This window comes from Carassius carassius, chromosome 19 (assembly GCF_963082965.1).
Source record: "Carassius carassius chromosome 19, fCarCar2.1, whole genome shotgun sequence".
NCBI classification, from domain to species: Eukaryota; Metazoa; Chordata; class Actinopteri; order Cypriniformes; family Cyprinidae; genus Carassius; species Carassius carassius.
The window spans coordinates 20,311,561-20,328,190 of record NC_081773.1 but is presented as its reverse complement, the minus strand read 5'-3'; the positions used below and the strand labels follow the sequence as shown (position 1 = coordinate 20,328,190).

Below are 16,630 nucleotides of genomic sequence, written 5' to 3'. Positions count from 1 at the left end.
TAGACATTCATTCTTTTATATGTATTTTCGCCAATTTGACGATTTGGTTTTGGACTCTTGTGGTCCTTGTGAATGTTACTGAAGTGATTCCTATTTCTTTGCAGCTATCAGCTCATTTTTTTTCTTATTTGTAGATTCAGTCATATCTAGGGATGCATTGATCCGATACATAGTATCGGTATCGGCTCCGATACTGGCATGTTTTTTTTTTAGCTGGATCGGGTATCGGTCAGATGAGATGTATAGCACAGTAATGGTGGCAGCAACATATGATAGATAGGACTCTCATATATTGCTTCCTTCATTACTGTGCTATACAATTGGTTTATATTTATATATAAATGCATTTACATGTTTTCATGTATTTTACAATAGAAAGAGCAATGTAACATTTTACCAGATTTAGTCATACACTTATTCTCTTTTATTCGTTCCTCACTAAATGATTAGATTTTATAAAATTGTGCACTCATGATTTTTCAAGAATAACCTTTACTGCTAAATTATCTGCTAACCTAGTTTATAATAGTATTTTTGTTATAGATTATGATTATATATTGTATATATATTTAACACAAAATATTTAACACTACATTGATTTAAAAAAACAAAAACCTTCGCTGGTATCAGATCGGAATCACCCGATACTTGGATCGGAACGCATCTGAAAAAAATGGTATCGTTGCATCCCTGGTCATATTACTGCATAAGCTGTAATTAAATTTACAAAGTTTAGCAACTGTTGCGATTATCTGAGGCCTAATTGATTCAGATTCATTGTTCTCAGCATCCAACCCTGACATGATTTCTTTGAAATAACAATATAAATGATAATTTTTCTTCTGTTGTTTGTAGCAGACACAAAGTAGCACACATTGGACACTTGTATAATACATATTACCTTTTTTTCTGGCAATGCAATACTACTACTTGCTTAGGGGTGTGGAATTGTTGATTGCTGGTTTTGGATACACCACAAATTTCCAAACCAACACCCAAACCTTTTGAATACTTGTCCATTTATTTAGTAATGAAATGATGATGGGGTTCTGTCTTTTTTTGAAGGCACGTACTGTATATGTTGTTTGTTTTGTGTTTAATAATGTGAATTGTAAATGACCATTACATTATTTAATTCAACATCATTTTCTGAGATTCTTATTTTAACATGGCCTTTCATAACAATAAAATGGTTTTGTGATTATATTTGATTTTGTTTTCAGTAGTTCATGTTTTGTATTGAATCATTGGTCATTGAATGGTTTTCAAATATTTCTGTTGTCTGATTTAGTTTAGAATGTGTACATTTATTATGATGTTTTGTGTTGCCAGAAATCTGGCTTTATCGATTTATTGTGATGAGTTCCATGAGCTAAAAAGATGCATATGGAGTTTATTGCTTTCAATCGCTGATCTTATCAGAAATACACAAATGTTTTGTACAATTTACATTTGCTGCTTTTATTATCAAAAGTGCGGATGAATAAAAATAGATTAATTTGAGAAGGACAAACTGTATGAGCTTGGTTATTTGACATTTAATCTTATATATTGTTCCTTTTACTTGAATGTTGTTTAATTACAGTCACATTTATGATTTACAATGTGTGCAAGCTATACAAATTTTTTTTCTTGCCAGTATGTGTGTTCCCTGGGAATTTAACCCACAACATTTTGCACTGTTAACACAATGCTCGACCACTGAGGCACAGAAATTACTTGCAGCTTTAATTAATGTCATATTCTCAAACACCACTGCATTTCAAAGTTCTTGTTTATCAGTCATTCATGGCTCCTCTGATAGTCCTTTCTTGTCCTAACATGATATTGAATGAACAATACCATCAAAATTGTGCATAAAGTTATTTAGTCCTGTTGTTTTTTCCCCCATAAATGAATATTCTGCATAAATATTTTAATCCATCTGCAATAGGAAGACAATTACTATACACACGCAGAGAATCAACCATTTCAATAACATATACAGTGCACATTGGCTTTATAAAGTCACATAGTAGTTATATTAGCAGAACATAGATATAAATTAATATAAATATGCCTTTGAAAGAATATAAAATAAAGATTTCAGATTTTGCATTGCTTTGAAGTGACTTGTAAAGGATACAGTTTCTCAGTGCTCCCTCTCTTTCTCACTCTCTCTGCAGTATGACAGATTTTCTGTGCAGTACTTTTCCACTGTCAGCTTCCATTTGATTTGCATTCAGATGCATGTTAGGAATGGAGGTGACCGAGTGGAAAACTTTCCTGAAGATGAAAATGCGTGGGCGAATAAATGTTTTGAGCCAACCTCCACCTCGCACCTTTGTTTGGCAAAGCCCTGCAGGTTTTTAGGGTGTGTCAATCCTCTGTTTGATGTTTCTGAGAAAGATTAAAAACAGAAATATGTTCCAAGAATCTGTTCTGACAACGTTCCAAATATATGACAATCACAATCTACATGCTGCAAGCTCTTGAAACCAAGCCGATGCGATACATCCTGTGTTCACCTGCATAGGAGATTCAACATTCCCTGTCTTATCGAAGGCATAATCTTGTCTAACCTTATCGCTATCCATATCTGGTTTTAACTACTTGTCCATGAGCAAAGAAAAAGTATTATGACAAGACTGTTGGACTTGAGAATGAAGAGAACCAATGCTGTACTGAGAAGTGCAACATTGGAAAGTCTGATCACATTCATTAAACAGGTGATATTTTACCTCTTCCGTTCCACTCAACCTAACAGCATCTTATCAGATACAGAGCCGTTCTGTGAAAACGTATACCTGTTTATTTGCTCCTATATTTGGTTAATGTTACTATGTTACTACCTCTTTTTCTATCTCTGCATTTCCTCCTGAGGCTGGTGCTGCTACTATAGGCAGTGGAAAAGTACTGGCAAAACAATGCCGTGGGCTGCTCTTTGTTCATTGTTGTAATAGTGAATAGTCTATTAGTTATTAGTCTAGAATAGTTTAAGACATGCACATTTGGACTGACTGCTTCATTTTTACCACTAAAGGCCATAAAGCTGTGGAAATTGCACTGGTAGCAGAATATGCCACTCCAGTTAATGCCCAATTCAAACAAAACAATGCACTTTGCATACAAATAAGTTGCAAGCAAGCTGATTGTAACTGTAATTCAGAAATAATATTTTAAAGTTTTACTTGTTGGAAATAAACTACCCCAGGTGAAACCTTCCATAATGTACTTAAACCCTAGTAAAACAATTGTATACTTAAGCACAATTTATTTATATGTATTTTAGTATAACTAAATGTATTTGTGGCACACTATAAATTGGTATACTTAAAGTCTGTTAAATTGGAACAAATTTGGAACAAATTTTGTACTAAATTCATTTTAGTTGTGCCAAAGCAGTGCTTAAGTACAACTAAAGTAATAAATATACTTGTTTGTGCTAAAGTGGAAATATTTCAATACACTTTAAATATCCCTTCTTGTATTTAAGTTTTTAAATCCAGAATTCACTCAGCATAAACTTCAAATGTATGTTAAATGTGCATTAACAAACTGAGGTCATACTAACCTTTAGTTTTAGTAACTTTAAAATGCACTGCAATGGCATTCAAAGTAAACTTGTGTGCTAATAAAATCATTGTGAAAATCATCTTTTAATGCAAGCAATGAATCTTTAACGATTTTGATTATATAATATAATTTATAGATTATTACTAAAATAAACTCTCTGATCAAGTGCGTGAATGTCATTCACCATTTCAAACTAACTAGCTATATGTTTACAACTTAGTGCTTTTCAAATTTTGAAAAGCACTAATGTAATATATATATATATAAAGGTAAAGGTCATAATTATAAAAAAGTTCTGCATAATTATGAACTATTTATTTGTATCTATACTATTTTTACACTCAAGTAGAACTGAAATACAGTGCAATATATCATAAAGTATTACTTCAGTATTTAACAAATTAAACTGTTTTACTTGCAAATTGCTCATTTTTACCTTTGTGCTGCAGTCAAAAGTTGCGTTTGGAAATTCTGGTAATTCTGGCCCTTACAGCACCTAGCAGAAACATACTAGATGTTTCTCTCATTTTCTTTGATTTGCCCGAAAAGAAAGTCTCATAAAAAATTACACAGAATCATCTTAAAATAATTTCATTATTCTCAGATTTGAAATACATGGTGAGACTTGTGTCTTTAGCTGGAATGAGTTTCTAGACTAAAGGTTTCTTAAGAAAAATGTGCCAAGTCTTACACACAGACTCCCAATAATCTGCACTCTAGTGACTTCAGATGTTCAACAAAAATGGATTGTCTGTGAATTTCACAGCTTGTGAAAGTTAGGTGAGGAGAAACTGACTTATCCCAGGTAGCACTTATCAAGCCCCCTTCACTGAACATACTGTAGCCTATATTTAGGCAGATGTTAAAATCACATTATTACAATACTTGAGACACTTTTAAGGGGCAAAGGAACAAACAAATATCAATACACAAAATGTGATGTGATTCATGTATGCTATAGGGTTATTTCATGTATGTTATATTTGCAGCAGCAATATTCTTACATGCTCACAGCAGCATGTTGTGGATGTATTGGCAGTAGCCGGTCTCTGTCTCCCACAGCAGCAGTGTAGCAGATCTATTCCACCAAGACCAAATACATTAACATTGATATGTACATTAACCAATCCCTCCGAGAGTTGTCATGACAGTCCTACATTTAGACTGTATTTTCAGTTAGTATAGACATGTCTATCTGTTTTTAGTATACTTATCATAAAACAAATATATTTTAAATGCAATTAAGTATATTTATTTTTCACAAGGGTATACCGATAACAATGACACATTTTGTTTTTCAGCTTTATTTCATTTAATGCAATGATATAATATTAATGCAGAGTGAGTGAACTTTTTTGGCCATGTATAGACAGTATTTACTTGACTGTACAATTTATAATGCATTTGCTTTATTTATTTGTTTTATTACTTTCTGAAAACAGTGTATGTCCAAGTAATGAAGTGAATTCCAATCATGAAGAAGTAAACTTAAAATTTACTAAAAAATGTGACTTTTGTAATGATATACTACAACGGCGAGCTGAAGTCCAAAAACAGGATCCTCACACAAGTCCCTGGTCTGTCTAGATGTTGAGAACATAATGCAGTCCCATGTTGACTGCATCGTCCAATTTTTCAAATGACTTCATGAGATTAGATGTTAGAGCCACAGCTCTGTAGTCATTAAGTTTTGGATTTCTTTGGGATGGGGATGATGGTGGAGCGTTTGAAGCATGACGGGACTTCGCACAGTTTCAGTGATCTGTTGAAGATCTGTGTGAAGATGGGGGCCAGATGGTCAGCACAGGATTTCAGACAGGCTGGTGTGTAACAATCTGGGTCTGGTGCTTTCTTTCTCTTCTGCTTCCAGAAGACCTGGAGCACATCATTTTCACTGATATGATCTGATTATCAATTACAATCTCATGTTTTAAAAAATGATTTACTCACCACTTGTAGTACACTTGAGTTTACTAGTGTATGAAAGATGGTTCAAGTGTACTACAAGTGGTTACTAAATAATTTATTTTATTTCTGAGATAGTTGTTTTATGTGTATTAAGTGTATTATGGAAACTTTTTTTTCACCTTAGACCATTAGACTATGTCAATGTTCTTTTACAAATCAGGTTAGTTACAATGTTATAATGTTACAATGTAAGTAAAAGCTATTGACATTTTTATGAAATGAGCAGTTTTTGTTTTTAAAGAAAATTATGCAAAAACTTGTAATTCCAATTCCTGTAGTTATTAGGAAATTTAGTTCATAAATTTAAATAATGATATATAAAAAAACAGTTTTCTTCATCTGGGTTTGGGCAGCATTATATTATTGTGGTATTATTTTATATAAAAAAAATAATAATAATTTAACAACCACGACACTGAAGTATGATTCTCCATAAAATGCAAATGGAAACTCAAGCATTTGATTATGAAATGACTCTTACATAATAGCATGACTTATGTTGAGAACATTTTCAAGCATGCCATTTATCATTGTGTAATCCACAATTCCTTTTTGATTGGTTTCAAATTGAAGGGAATAATTTATTTGTTACCATATTTAAAAATAACAACAATAAAAATTTAATTTTTGACAAAATTGGTGTTGGATGTTGGTTAAATGTTTTGAAGAAACTTGTTTTTGTCTATTGCTCTGCTATGTACAATGGGGAAAAAAATTTATTTGATCCTCTGCTGATTTTGTAAGTTTGCCCACTTACAAATAAACGAAGGGTCTGTATTTTTTATGGTAGGTTTATTTGAACAGATAGAGACAGAATATCAACCAAAATAATCCAGAAAAAAACCACATAATGTATAGGTTAGAGATTGGTTTGTGTTTGATTGAGTGAAATAAGTATTTGATCCCCTATCAACCAGCAAGAATTTTGGCTCCCAAAGGTTGGTTATCTGTCCATGTGGAACACAGATTAGTCCTGTCCCTTTAAGAAGTTACTCCTAATGTCAGCTTGTTAGGTGTATAAGACACCTGTCCGCACAAACTGTATCTTCCATCCTCTCGCACCACAATCAGGAAAGCACTGTGGTCAGATGAGACCAAAATTGAACTCTTTGGCATTTACTCAACTCGCTGTGTTTGGAGGTTGAGAAATGCTGGCTATGGCCCTAAGAACACCATCTAGTCAAGCACAGAGGTGGAAACATTATGCTTTACGGCTGCTTTTCTGCTAAGGGTACAGGACCACTTCACCACACTGAGGGACAAATGTACAGGGCCATGTACTGTAAAATCATGGATAAGAACCTCCTTCCCTCAGCCAGAACACTGAAGATGGGTCATGGATGGGTCTTTCAGCATGACAATGACTCGAAACATACCCCCAAGGCAACAAAGGAGTGGCTCAAGAAGAAGCACATTAATGTCATGGAGTGGCCTAGTCATTCTCCAGACCTCAATTCTATAGAAAATCTGTGGAGGGAGCTGAAACTTAGAGTTGCCAAACAACCTTAAGGATTAAGAGAGAATCTGGAAAGTGGACCAAAATTCCACCTGAGGTGTGTGCAAACCTGGTGACCAAATACAAGAAACGTCTCTGTGCTTGCCAACAAGAGTTTCAGCACCACGTTCTAAGTCATGTATTGCTTGGGGTCAAATACTTATTTCAGTCACTGAAATGCGAATCAATTTCTAACCTTTATATAATGTGTTTTTTTCTGGATTTTTTTTATTAGTATTCTATATGTTAAATAAATAATAAATAAATATTTCTCCCACTGTATAAAAAGGACAATTAACCTCAATATTGAAATGTATTAATCATGCTTGTGGTTATAATACAAAGTAGTTAACTGAATCATACAATGTGAACAATCCCTATAAGACAACATCTCTGTCAAGCCTTAGGAGTAATGTAAACCTGTCACAAGTCATCACACACCAGGACAGTGGAAAACAGCATTGTTCAGTATCTCATATGATGAATCATGCTGTTCTCCACCACAACCCACAGCAAAACAAACACAGATGACACGCATTCCCAAAATTCAATATAGATGGCCGGTTAAGCAGTTCCGCTGTGCAGGAGATTCCTCATCTAATGCAATCATTACTAAAAATGATATATGAATGGAAAAGATAAATATTTATGGATGCTGCATTAATTAAGAGGCTTTAGGAGTGAGTTCAGGACTGTGGTAACAGACCTCAAAGGATCCACACTGCCAAACCAGTTTAGCACAAGGTGCAGAACACATATTTAACTACTAAACGCTACTGAAATTACTATTTAAATTGACAGAAGTAAAGATACATCATCTTACATCTGATCTTGCTGCCTGCTTAACTGATGATGTTCAGCCCTTGACCAGTCATAAGTTCTCCTTCTGCTCATTCTTCTGTTTTTCTGCTCCAGTACCTTGGAAAGTTACATTGCTCCGCACCCTTCAGGTCAATTTATTGTGTTATGTATTAAATCACCCTTTTGATTCTAACCATTAACTGTCCCTTTTAAGGTCTGTGTTCTCCAATGTATAATGTATAATGCAGCTGCATGCACCTTCTACACTGGTTATCTTTAGTGAAACCTGATGTACTGTACTTAAAGATACTTCTAAAATAAGTAAATATAAAGTGTAGATTTCAGCATCATCTTGCAAAAAAAAAAAAAAGAAAAGAAAAAAAAAAGATATTTCTTGCCAAATGTTTTGTTGTTATTGTTTTATTGATCTTTGGTCTGTTTTTATGTAGCCAGTATGTAATTTTAAGAAAAAAAAAAAAAGGTACATGAGAAAAGCTAGTAGGGTGGAGGGTAAAGAGGGTGTCACAGATCAAACTACAGAAACTGGGTGAGGCACGTTAACGCTAGAGGGGACATACTTCATGGAAAATTACCATGATGTCTTTATACTTTTTTATCTCTCTCTCTATAACCGTCTAAGAATATTCTGAGAAATCTAAAGTTATATACACACACACACACACACACACACACACACACACACACACACACACACACACACACACACACACACACACACACACACACACGCACATATATATATATATATATATAATGGTAAAGTACAAAAGTAATTGTGAAGTAATTGGGGACAGTATAAGAAGTGATCATTTTAGTGCGTAAGATATGTGGTTCAGAACAGTACAGTGCCAGAATGCATAAAACAATAAAGCTATATATTTTGAATATATTTGACATTCTGAGGAGACCACCACAATTATATTTGACATTCTGAGGAGTTAACACAAGCAGGACATAACAGCTCCATTAAAACCAGTGTATCATTAGATCATCAGGTTCTCAGACAAACATGAATGCAAATGACTAAGCTTAAAAAAAACTTGTTTATAAAACTTTAACTTTTCTGGAATAGTAATGAAGTAATTTATCTCAATGCAGCTTTTCTGTTACAATATACTGAGATTTTTAAAACAACACAATGTAATTTGGCCCTCACAATGATTTGGCTCTCTAGTAGTTAAAGCATAAAACTGCTAGTTACTTGCAGAGAAATATTGTTTTTGTAATTATGTGAGTTTTACTTAGGCCATTTAACTGAGTCTATGAATCTGATGGTTTGAGGTATAGTGTGTACCCTCCCCTGCATATGATCGACCCCCACCTCAAAATACATAACCAAAGAAAGTCAGATATCCCAAAAAAACTTTCTGCAGATTTAGTTCCAATCTTGCTTCAACACACTTGTCAGTTATTTTCCAAGTAACCCTGCAGACTTTAATTAGCTGGTTATTATTCAGGTGTGTGGGGTTGGAGCAAGGTTGAAGACCTCTGGCACAAGTTCTCCTTCAGCTCATGATGCCGTTTCTCTGCTCCAGTAACTCTTATTTTATACCCCTCAACCCCCAGGCCACTTTACTGTGTTACGTATTAAAATGTCCTTTTGATTCTAATCAGTAGCAGTGTTTTCTAAACATCATAGTGTTCTTACGATAATGCATTGTGTCATTTTATTTGCATGCACTTTGGTTCACTTCAGAACCCTTTGTGTGTAAATCAAATAAACAATCTCGTGAATATGTGTCCATTTTAAATGAGAGAAAAGGGAGGAAATGTGGAACTGATGCAGTGATGACCTTTCTTACTTGTAGTCTTCAGAATTTTGTAAACATTTCATGTTCCATTGGAAAGTCAAATATTTCCATCACCTTTCCCCCTCTTTTCTCTCTCTCTTACTCAATTTCTCATACTTTTTTCACTTTGGCCTTCAGTATGTCTTAAAGGAACATCACAGCTTTTCTATTCTGGAAAGAGAGAACATATAGTGTGTATCTGCAGAGACAAACTTTATTCTATATCTAGAGAGATCACCTGTTTGTCCAAGCTCATTAAATAATTTAAATAGTACATCTACTAGTACACATTATTATTATTTTTTTATCAGTCAAATAGGATTCAAAATCATTAAATCATAATATATTCATAGAGTATCACTTGGTTCAAATCTGGAACTAAAAATAACTAAGAGAGAAATGATGGCCATTACATAATGAGATTGAAGAGATTGAGAGGTTGTAAATTCAGTGTTGCTAGTAATGAGAACACTTTAAGAAAAAAAACATTTCCACAGCAAAATCCACAGCATTCCACAGCAGTAGGCTATACTTGAATCAAACAATATGCCTCTGTGTTAATGAGGTATGCTAAATTGCTTTAAATCAATGTCAGTGCTAACAACAACACAGAAAACAGTCGGTGCATTTAGAATGTCTAATGCTGGGTTTCATTTAGGATGTTCAGCTTAATGTTTACATTTCTTTGAGAAATGCAGAAACCTTTGTACTGTAGCACCATATGCAGACTTCGAATCTTGTGTGATAAACTGAAAGGGACCATACAGGTGTGGCTGGAAATTTTTTCATGAAAGTAGTAAATATAAAAAAGTGAATATCTGGGGTGTAATTTTCATTCACATTCATACACATAAAAGGACCTTCCTTCCCTCTCACCCCAAACCACATATAAATGGAACTGCATTCAATGGAGCTTAGATATGATTTATTGAAAATAAGTCTGACATGGGACACACATGCCATCTTGTGGTTTCAGTTAGCAACTTCAATTGAGACAAATAGTGAACTGAGTGAGAACTTGTAACTTGTTTCGGTTTTACATTTAAAAATGTAGCCTCCACCTGTGAAGTCAGTCACAAATGCCATGACTAAAATCCTTGAGAATTAAGTACCATAGCCTAAACCAACAGCCTACTAAGAAAAACATTTACAACGTCATCTGTGATGCTTGTAATGTTGTTGTCAATACTAAGCACAGTGAAGACCAAGAGAAGGGAGCATAACCTACCACAAGTAGGCTACAAAGAGTGAGTCTGGTCTTCCCAGACTAAGGCATACTTCCACTGTTCTGTTACCTGCCCGACATAAAATGAACCTTTACCCTTGGACAAAACAGCTCTGAAAAAAGTTCCAATACAAGATTTGCAATGGTCTGCATAACATGAGAGACTTGTAAAGCACATTAGCAGTTAATTTTATTTAAGATTTATGTGTTGATGTTGTAAGACTACTTTTAAGACATTGTGACTGTATGAGAAAAAAGATCTTTAAGGATTGCTGTGTCTAAAGCAATTAGAAAGGAATCCTTGAGACAGCTGATCCTAATTTGGGCAAGCATTGCTGGTGTAATTTCTATGTCAACAAACTCTATTTAAAGTCAAACAGACTTAAAAGGTTCAGTTATAAAATGTGATTTAACAAGTGTGAGTACTGAAGAAATTTTTTTTTAACAAACAAACCAAAAAAACAACAACAAACTTTTTTAGAAGCCTGTGGGCATAATTGGATTAATTACAGTACATATAGTTTCAGTCAAGTCAGTGTACATTCACTCACTCACTCACTCACTCACTCACTCACTCACTCACTCACTCACTCATTTATTCTTTCATATTTGGAGAAATCAATTGCAACTGAATGGAAAAAAATACAAAGTAAGTATAATGCTAAAAAAAGTTTAATGCTGCTTTTTGACATTTGAACATACAATTTCACTCTTTGAGGGTTCCAGTTTTTGTGCAAATGGCTTTGCAGAGCCCAAAACTCCATTCACCAAATTTAACAGCACATGTACATTGTCAGATTAACTTGCGCACACATGTAGTGGGACATACATATATGTACACAGGTGTCCGGTTACAGTACAGTACAGTACAGTACAGTACAGAATGACTTTTTGTCATCAACAGCAAGCTGTTTTCCAACTCACACACATGAACATACAGGAAAGAGTCCATTTGTGTCTGTTTTCATTTGTCTTATGTTGCAGTGAAGTCTTCATATCACTCCTTTCCCTTCTTAGCATCAGATGTCATTAGCTGAAGCCTAATCACTCTCACATAGTGCTCTTGTCCCTTTGCTGTACAACTGGGGTATATTTAGCTCTGAAACAACTGGGCTCCTAAAAAAGGGTTAGAGGAACACTGCTATGTAAGGTATCCTGCCTGCTCTCTCTCATCCTATTACCAGCTCAATCCACCAACCACTCTTTGTCTGTGGTTAGGAGAGAAGGCAGAGAGTCAAGGGTTTGCCTGAAGAAAGCTGAATTTTCAGAAGAAGGGCACGCAAACCGTCAGAAAGTACTCTTAAACCTGGTGGAGCTGGATGAAGAGCCACTGTTTCTTTTTGGAAAGGTCTTAAGTCACTAGTATAGACCATGCAGGCCACCTGGATCCTGCTGCTTGTCTCTCTGGGTCTCTCTACCCTGGCTGGTGCTCAGAAAGGCCTGGAATTCCCACGTTATGATGGCAAAGATCGTGTCCTGGACATAAATGAGAAGAACTACCGCAAAGGCCTGAAGAAATACGACATGCTGTGCCTGTTCTACCACGCTCCTCCACCAACTGCAAAAGAGCTGCAGAAACAGTTACAAATGACTGAATTAGTGCTAGAGGTAAGAGAGGACAAGACATGAGTGAATGTATGGTGTAAGATATAAGACTGAATGGACTTCAGAGGGTGTTATTTGGATCAAAGCAACATGGAATTTCCCATAGACGTGCAGTAAACATGATTAAATGTTTTTAAATATATCATTTAAAATATTTCGTTTTTTTATTATATTTTAATGTAAATGGGTTGCAAGTATGAAATGTAATAATAAAAATAAATGTAATATAATATAGCTTCAAATATATTTTTTGTAAGTAATATCAGTACTCTAGAGGCCCACAGGCTGCAGCTGACCGACATGTCTATCTTCACATCTCTTTTTTACTTAAGTATTTATCTGGATTAAAAAGTGGACATCATCAGTCACCATGTTTATCAGACTCTTAATGTTCAGTGCACCTTATAGCTTCTGAATGTGGGCTCGGGAAACTGGTCCTAGAGTATTGGCTTTTAAAATTCAGCCATTTACTATTCGCATCATGATGAAAGCAGAACACTGTGGGTATTTATGGAATGAGAACACTTCTAAAATTAATAAATGTTTGTGTGTGTGGCCTCCTTAACTCTAAATTCATGGCTCACAGGTTCACTTTCTAGACAACGATGCCAGTGTGACTCAGCGGTTCTCCATGTACTACTGATATTCTATAAAACATGCATACATAAATGTATAAACTAAGGTTATACTGTATGTATTTTATTAGACTTGATTTTATTTTATTTTGTTTTACTTGACATTTTGAGCTTGAACTAATAGTAAATAATAAATATGACAAAAAACAAAATAACAAAAAATACAGCTGTTACAGTGCTAACCATGATTTGTTTTTTTCCACAGTTAGCTGCTCAAGTCTTGGAAGAAAAGGATATTGGCTTTGGAATGGTTGACTCCCAAAAAGATGCTAAGGTTGCCAAGAAATTAGGTGAGGTGAAAACTCATATGCAAAACTTATACAGTCTATGGGTGCGATATCTGAATGAGAATTGCAATGTTTATGCAGAAATGTAGACTATGTAGAAATGCAGTGTAATTAATATAAAATTAACAGTAAAAACACAGAAAATAGTCATTTAAACTGAATTGCCAAAATTAAATAAATGTTTAAATTAAATTAAATAAGTATGTAAAAAAATACTGGTAAAAGTATAATTTTGGTCTCATGAAAAAGTGACAGAAGCAACAGTGCATTGCACTGACTATAGAGAGATACAAACATGACTCAGATGTACCAATGATACAAAGCATGACCTTAAGACATCTTCTAAAATGCTCTGTAAACATCCCAGTAAAAATATTTTAGAACAACATCATTGTGTAAACAGAATAAGCAAATGATGATACACTATACATTATGTCTATTTGCTTGGACAGTGTACTTTACATTGCAATGATGAATGTCTATATGTTTCATTGGAAGGTCTGCACGAGGAAGGCAGCGTCTATGTCTTTAAGGAGGACCGTGTGATTGAATTTGATGGCCTGCTCACTGCAGACACTCTTGTGGAATTCCTTCTGGATGTAAAGAATCTGTATTAATTATAAATCTGGACATCTAATTTGTTGTAGTGCTTTTATATGCCTTTTTATTTTTATTTTTATCTCTCCCTCATGCTCCAGCTGTTGGACGATCCGGTTGAGATCATTGACAATGCTTTGGAGTTACGGGCTTTTGACAATATGGAAGAAGACATCAAACTCATTGGTTTCTTCAAGAGTCATGACTCTGAACGTAAGTATGTGCACGCAGACTATGAGGACCAGTTACATTCTTCAGTTGTGGTTATCTGATCTCTGCACTTTCCAAACCACTTTACATACCTCATAGTATGCAAAAAATGAATACCATGTAATAAATGTTAACACATTCATTTTTAAATGTCCGTACATTCCAGTCTTGTTTTTAAATGCACAAAGAAACCTCTTGAGCATTCTAGACTACTACAGTTTCAAGCTATAGTTGACATTTAAAGGTCATTTATTTCAAGTCACCGCTCTGTTAGGCTACACTGTCAAAAATAAAGGTCCAGTTGTGATTAAAATGGAATTTACAAATTTTCATTCAGTTGCCTTTTAATAAATAAACAAACAAAGGCTATCTTCATTTTTTTCCCTCTGGTTTCCTCAGATTATCTTGCTTTCCAAGAGGCAGCTGAACAGTTTCAGCCTTTTCTCAAATTTTTTGCTACCTTTGAGAAATCTGTGAGTATTGTTCTATTTTATACTCTGTTTATGTTTAGAATATCTTTAAGCTGTGCCATTGTTTTATTTGTGTTAAGTGTTAGTTTAATTGTTGCGTTTCAGGTTGCAAAAGAGCTGACTCTGAAGATGAATGAGGTGGACTTCTATGAGCCCTTCATGGAGGAACCAGTCACTATTCCAGACAAACCACACTCAGAGGAAGAGCTGGTGGCCTTCATATCCGAACACAGGAGGTAATCACTAAAAGCTTATCTAAGGATATTCTGAAGGATGGATAGACAGATATTTGATACTGATGTCAAAGTCATATTGATGATATCTATTGACCTCCACAGACCAACTCTAAGAAAGCTCAGGGCAGAAGACATGTTTGAGACCTGGGTGAGGGATATTTTTAAACGAAAATTTTATGGAATTGTATGATTGTCATATTTTATATGACTATCATAATTTATTGAATGGCTTTCTGGAAAAGCCTTTTGATTGGTCAGTTGCATTATCTAGTGTTCAGATTCCTCCTAATATCATCCGAGGCAGTGCTCTATATCAGTCTGCTCATATTATTAACTTAAATTATTGCTACATTCATGCCTCTCGTATCACACTGCAGACTCACTTTCTTGTTTTATACAAACATGACTGGCGATATCTTGCATGTCAGTTATTGGTTGTCATAAAAATGACTCCAGAGGACTTCACTATTAATATTATTATATTATATTACATTGGACTGTTTATAGACTGTTTTTCTAATAAGCACCTGGTTTAAGATATACATTTATTGAAACCCAAATCAATGTTTTATGTCCAGATTGCCAGATCAATAATTTATTGAGAGGTTATGTAATAAGTGGAACAGTGAAAAGTCAGCCTAATTGTAAAATAAAGCCCTGTTGCACAGCAGAGAAATAGCTGTGCATATCATAAAACAATGACACACTGAAATAAAAGTTCTCTTTTGCAGGAGGATGATTTGAATGGAATCCATATTGTGGCCTTTGCAGAAGAAGAGGACCCTGGTATTTAAAGTTTCATGCCACCTATTCATTCCTTATAAAGCCAAATGCTATTCGTTTGGTGTGAGCAGCATCAAAAGGATTTGAATATGATTTTCAGATGGTTTTGAATTCTTGGAGATTTTGAAGGAAGTGGCCAGAGACAACACACACAATCCAGACCTGAGTATTGTGTGGATTGACCCAGACAACTTCCCACTGGTGACTAAAATAAGTCTGGATAGATGCATGATGATATTTTGAATCACTAATACTGTGATGACAAAAACCAGAAGAAAAAATCTTTCTTCGGTTGAACCCCTCTTTATATTTCCTGTCTTAGCTCATTCCTTACTGGGAGAAGACCTTCAAGGTTGACCTCTTCAGACCACAGATCGGTGTAGTTAATGTTACAGATGTAAGTGCACTACTTTCATTTTTAACCAGATCTGCTGAATTCATTATGAAAGCCCTCTTTCTTATGCTTGGATCTGTCCCACTGCCATGGCCTCTATGACAGGCGGACAGTGTCTGGTTGGAGATACCTGATGATGATGAGCTGCCTTCACCTGAAGAGCTGGAAAACTGGATAGAAGATGTGCTCTCTGGAACAGTGAATACAGAGGATGATGATGATGATGATGACGACGATGATGATGTTGACGATGATGACGATGATGATGAATGATTCATATACTGTGAAGCTCAAAGAAATCTGCTAAAAACAACTTTCTTTTACAGCAAAATAGTTATGTACATTTTGTACACTGCAGAGTTCTAATGTTAAATTGAAATTATACAAGTCAAAGAAGTCTCTTATTTATCTAGGTAAAAATAATTTATTTTATTCACTTTTAAACTGGGGGATTCAAATGAAATTCTGCAGTGCAATTTTGTCACTGCATCAATTATTCTTTTCCTGTACATTTTCTACTGTAATCAATCACACAATACAATAAAACTTTACAACAGG

At 34.7% G+C, this 16,630-nt stretch overlaps 1 protein-coding gene across 1 annotated transcript; it reads left to right on the top strand.

The window, feature by feature from the left end:
• The first annotated feature begins 12,033 nt into the window (after positions 1-12,033).
• On the top strand, positions 12,034-16,630 carry casq2 (calsequestrin 2). Its single transcript, XM_059499401.1, has 11 exons — positions 12,034-12,463; positions 13,301-13,385; positions 13,881-13,981; positions 14,081-14,192; positions 14,589-14,662; positions 14,765-14,895; positions 14,998-15,043; positions 15,627-15,681; positions 15,779-15,879; positions 16,001-16,075; positions 16,178-16,630. Exons 1-11 carry the CDS (start codon positions 12,227-12,229, stop codon positions 16,343-16,345), a joined length of 1,185 nt encoding a protein of 394 aa, XP_059355384.1. The 5' UTR covers positions 12,034-12,226; the 3' UTR covers positions 16,346-16,630.

What these genes read in the sequence shown, in the direction of transcription:
- casq2 (XM_059499401.1), top strand. Translation starts at nt 12,227, where the DNA reads ATGCAGGCCACCTGGATCCTGCTGCTTGTCTCTCTGGGTCTCTCTACC. An exon ending in TTGTGGAATTCCTTCTGGAT is followed by an intron (nt 13,982 to 14,080) that starts GTAAAGAATCTG and finishes CTCATGCTCCAG; the next exon opens with CTGTTGGACGATCCGGTTGA. An exon ending in TGCAGAAGAAGAGGACCCTG is followed by an intron (nt 15,682 to 15,778) that starts GTATTTAAAGTT and finishes TATGATTTTCAG; the next exon opens with ATGGTTTTGAATTCTTGGAG.